General features: G+C 47.1%; 1 protein-coding gene across 2 annotated transcripts; it reads right to left on the reverse strand.

Moving 5' to 3' along the window:
* Positions 1–202: 202 nt before the first annotated feature.
* otx1 (orthodenticle homeobox 1) lies at positions 203–2,598 on the reverse strand. 2 transcript variants are annotated; one of them, XM_008287208.1, is made up of 4 exons: positions 2,502–2,598; positions 2,031–2,182; positions 774–952; positions 203–719 (listed from the first exon to the last, which is right to left on the reverse strand). In XM_008287208.1, the coding sequence occupies exons 1-4, from the start codon at positions 2,596–2,598 to the stop codon at positions 203–205; spliced, it is 945 nt and encodes a 314-aa protein (XP_008285430.1). The 2 variants fall into 2 exon arrangements, with proteins under 2 accessions (XP_008285430.1, XP_008285429.1); XM_008287207.1 differs by having other exon boundaries at positions 203–952.
* Positions 2,599–4,236: the final 1,638 nt, after the last annotated feature.

Here is a 4,236-nt window from a genome sequence, read left to right on the forward strand (position 1 = left end):
TTTATTATTTTTAAAGAGGGAGGAGAAAAGAAAAAAGAAAAGTCCAATTGTTGAGCATTCCTGCTGCTATCTTGTTATCTTATGGTTCATAAACTCTTTTTGTCTTTGAAAAGGAAAGGAAAAAAAAGCAATAAGCTAATCTGGTAAAAGAAGAAGAGGGAGCAGACGAGCAGGGAGGAGAAAGGAAAAAAAAAAAGCCCGATCACAAGACTTGGAACCTCCAGGAGGCCTGGTCTTTGTAGTCCAAGCAGTCTGTGGTGTTAAAGTTGAGCTTCCACGAGGAGGCTGCAGTCTGCTCTTTGTAATCCAGGCAGTCGGAGGAGTTGAAGGCCAGGCCGGAGCCGCCGTACGCCTGGTGGTGGTGGTGATGGTGGTGGTGCCCCGACGACTGGCTGATGTGGTGGTGCGGGTGGCCCGACATGGACGAGGCCGTCATGGGGCTGAGCTGGTGGGGGTGGTGGTGGGAGTGCATGGGGGCCAGGTAGGAGCCGCAGTCCACGCCGCTGAAGTAGGAGCTGGACGGGGCGGGGTAGCCCTGGCCGTAGCCCGGCGTCTGGTTGTAGGACATGGGGTAGGAGGTGGCGGCGGCGGCGGAGCCCGACATGGAGCGCTGCATGCAGGACGCGTTGGACGGCGGGCCGGGCTCGGGCAGCGGCGCCACGGCCGGGGCGGGGGCATTTCCGGGGGAGATGGCCGGGCTCCAGATGGAGGAGACGGTGCTGATGGAGGTAGAGGTGCTGCTGAGCGCCGCCGGGCCCGTGTGATTGGTGGACGAGGAGGACGAGGAGGAAGAGCCGGTGCTGGAGACGGCGGGAGGCGTGAACTGGCCGCTGCTCTCCGATCCGGTGCTCTCCCGGGCCGGGGACGACTTCTTCTTGGGCGGCCGAGCCTTGGCGCTGCTGCCGCTCTGCTGCTGCTGGCGACACTTGGCCCGCCGGTTCTTGAACCAAACCTGCGACCGAAGAACAGCCGGGAGTCAGAAAACATACAGGAGAGAAAAAACTGCATGCTGGGAGGACATTATGGAGGAAAATTGGGGGTTATTAGCCATCAAGGTTCATTTCCACCCCGGCCCCTTGGCTCGGACCAGCCAGGGGTCTAATTTCATACCTGGTAGACGGCTCTAAGATAACAGGCTATTGGGTTTCAGCTCACAGCGGGGTAACTCTAGAGCGCCGAGAGGGTCGGATCGTGTAGAGCGTTTAGTTTCACGCACACATTCTGAAAATAACTCAAACTGTGAGAGAGACCGGCCTCGGTTTTCCCCTTAATGCCTCCTCAAGAGTAGTATTTGTTCGGCGTTGTAGTACAACAGTGAAATGTTGGTGGAGTGTTTTCAGGGATCGACGGGCCTCTCCGGCAGCACGGCCCATATTTCAGATCAGATTACGCTGCCTGCAGCTGCCTCACGGCCAATAATCAACAGATTATCAACCGAAAAAGAAGCTTTTTGAGTAAAAATCTGGAGCGTAGCTCGTTTACGTCGACGTCGGACGCTGTTGTGAATTAAACGGCTTCACTGGAGTCAAGAAACGATCCAGAAACAGCTGCTCGACCAGCGTGTGTGACTGCAGTCATGACTTCATCAGGCTGGCGTGTGAAATCCTACGAGGCCTAAAATCCACCGACATGATTCTTTATTTTCCTCATGGCTTCATTAACTGTGTTGAATTTTGGAGCACATGGGAAAGTATTAATTAAATCAACCACACACCAGTAGCCTGTTAGCTTGCTAATGGGACCATTAATGAACACGAATGACGTCATTAACAGTCGACCAGAGTGAAACTAAACGGATGAGCACAGAGAAGGTAGTTTATGGTCTGAAGAAGCAGCTCAATAAATATGTGGAATAAATAAAATAACCTCATTGTACTGTTTGTATCGACATGTCGACGCCTTTAACTGCTGGTTTTTACTTTTTAATGTATTTAAATGGAGTCAAATTAAAGAATCAGAGGCGTGTGCAGCAGCATGTTGATCATTAACATGGTTTCTGGTCAGTTGGTGTGTTTTCTGTCAGATCAAACCTGCACTCTGGACTCGGGCAGGTTGATCTTCAGCGCCACCTCCTCCCTCATGAAGATGTCCGGGTACCGGGTTTTGGCGAACAGAGCCTCGAGGACGTCGAGCTGAGAGCGGGTGAAGGTCGTCCGCTCCCGCCGCTGCTTCCTGGGAGTCGCTGCGGGAAAGAAAACCACACCAGAAGAAGAAGAGGAGGAGGAAATGTCAGTAACACCACCATGTGAGTGCTGAGCCCAAACCAACCTGCACTCAGGGAAAAACAAAAGGGACTCATGAGCACCTTTAAAATGATTTTGTCATAATTTCATCACAAAGTTTTATTTTTATTACACATATGAATAATTCTTTAATATGATCAAAACTGCACTTTGGCTGCAGCTCATGTCTGCTGCTTCAAACCGGCTGCAGGTGCGTTAACCTTTCAGAGTTGTGCATTAATGTGTGTGTGTGTGTGTGTGTGTGTGTGTGTCTGGTACCTGGGTAGCCCACTGAGGGGTGCAGCAGGTCCATGGCAGCTCCGCTCAGCCCCAGGCCGTTGACGCCGTAGGGGGGCTGTTTGAGGTAGGACATCATGCTACAGGCGGTCACTGCTCCACCCAGCTCAGGCCAGTGGTTCGGTTTCCCCCGATGCTGCAGCTTGACGGGACAGGGGACCGATCCAAGTCACTGCGCGCGCGCACACCGAGGCAGGAACAAAGAAGAGTCACATTTAGAAATAAATCAATCCAAGTTTTCCTGCAAAAAGCCTCAAAAAGAGAGTTTATATTGACCTGAAATGGGCTTTAAATGGAATATTTACAGATTTAGTGGCGAAAAATTAAAGAAAAACTGCTTTAAATTTAGAACAATTATTACCAACGAGCTGCTTGATTTTTTATTATTTTGCTTTTCAAAAATCTCCCTTTGCAGCCAGTTTACGCATTTCCTCCACAATTAATGCAAACTGCTGCAAATAGACAAAATAAAAGCAAATCTTTACATAAACTTCCCCCCAAAAATAAAAGATTATTTAGCAGCAGGAGGTTGATGTTTTAAAAATTGGTGCAGCAGAATTATTGTTGGAGGCAGAGACGCGCTTTGAGTCCCTCCAGGAACATCAGGAGGTCAAGCGGCTGCTGCAGCTCCAAACCCCGGCGGAGGAGGAGGAGGAGAGAAAACAGCGCAAAGTGAACGTTTTTATTTCATTCATCCGCTTTTCCAACCTGACTGCGCACAATGCGCAACCTGAAGGAGAAAGAAAGGAAAAGAAGAAGAAGAAGAAGCTGGCGCACAAATAAACGCGAATAAATCACAGTTCCTCTTTTTTCTCTTTCACTTGGATTATTAGACCGGATGTTAAAGCTGCAGGAGGTTCAGTCAAATCTCACTTTTCCTCTAATTTAAGCTGCAAAACTCAACTCAGAGCAAAAACCTTTTCATTAATAATTAAATCTAAATAATAAACTAACAGCTTCCTGCACAAAAATAATATTTAAACTAAAACTCTGCCGGAGCAGCTTAAATAAAAACTCTCTTCTACATTTATTCTTCTTTCTGTCTCATTCTTCTGCTCTTTTTTATTTTATTTTGTTTTATTTCTGCATCAGAACTCGGCGTCCTTTGCCTCAGACGGAGTGTGTGTGTGTGTGCAGGCCTGCGCGGACACACACACACTCCACCATGGATGTGGTTTGATAATCTATAAAAAAAAAAAAAAAACAATCACAGCTCAGGTCTTTTCTGAACTCGCTCCTTCTGTTTTGTTTCGGGTCGTCAGACTTAGTGTGAGTTCTGACTCCTGCGGATCCTCATCAGAACCAGAATCCAGCAAACTGAGAAGCGTTTTGTCCTGAAAACTGCTTCAGTTACTCTTTTTTTTTTAAGAACTGCAGCCAGTTTTGCTTTTTTCATTTTGCAGGAAATTATGATTTTAGTTTGAGTTCAGCCCTGCAAAATAAACAAACCAAAGTCTGTTTAAAAAAGGCTCAATTGTGGTTTTATTCTTGATTTGCAGCAGATTAAAAGACAAGCTGTGACATTAAATTTTCTAAAAAGCACATTTAGAATTCTCTTTCCTCTTCGTCCTATTTAAAATCACCCTGAGCATCATTTAATTTCACACTGACAGTAAATATTTTAGTTTTTCTGCAAAGACGCTGAATTAAATTAAATCCTGAATTCTTGAATTAACATGAAAACAAACTGTTCAGTGTTTGTGTCTGATCAGATGGC

The sequence above is a fragment of the Stegastes partitus genome, unplaced genomic scaffold, assembly GCF_000690725.1.
Source record: "Stegastes partitus isolate 25-593 unplaced genomic scaffold, Stegastes_partitus-1.0.2 Scaffold490, whole genome shotgun sequence".
Lineage (NCBI taxonomy): Eukaryota > Metazoa > Chordata > Actinopteri > Pomacentridae > Stegastes > Stegastes partitus.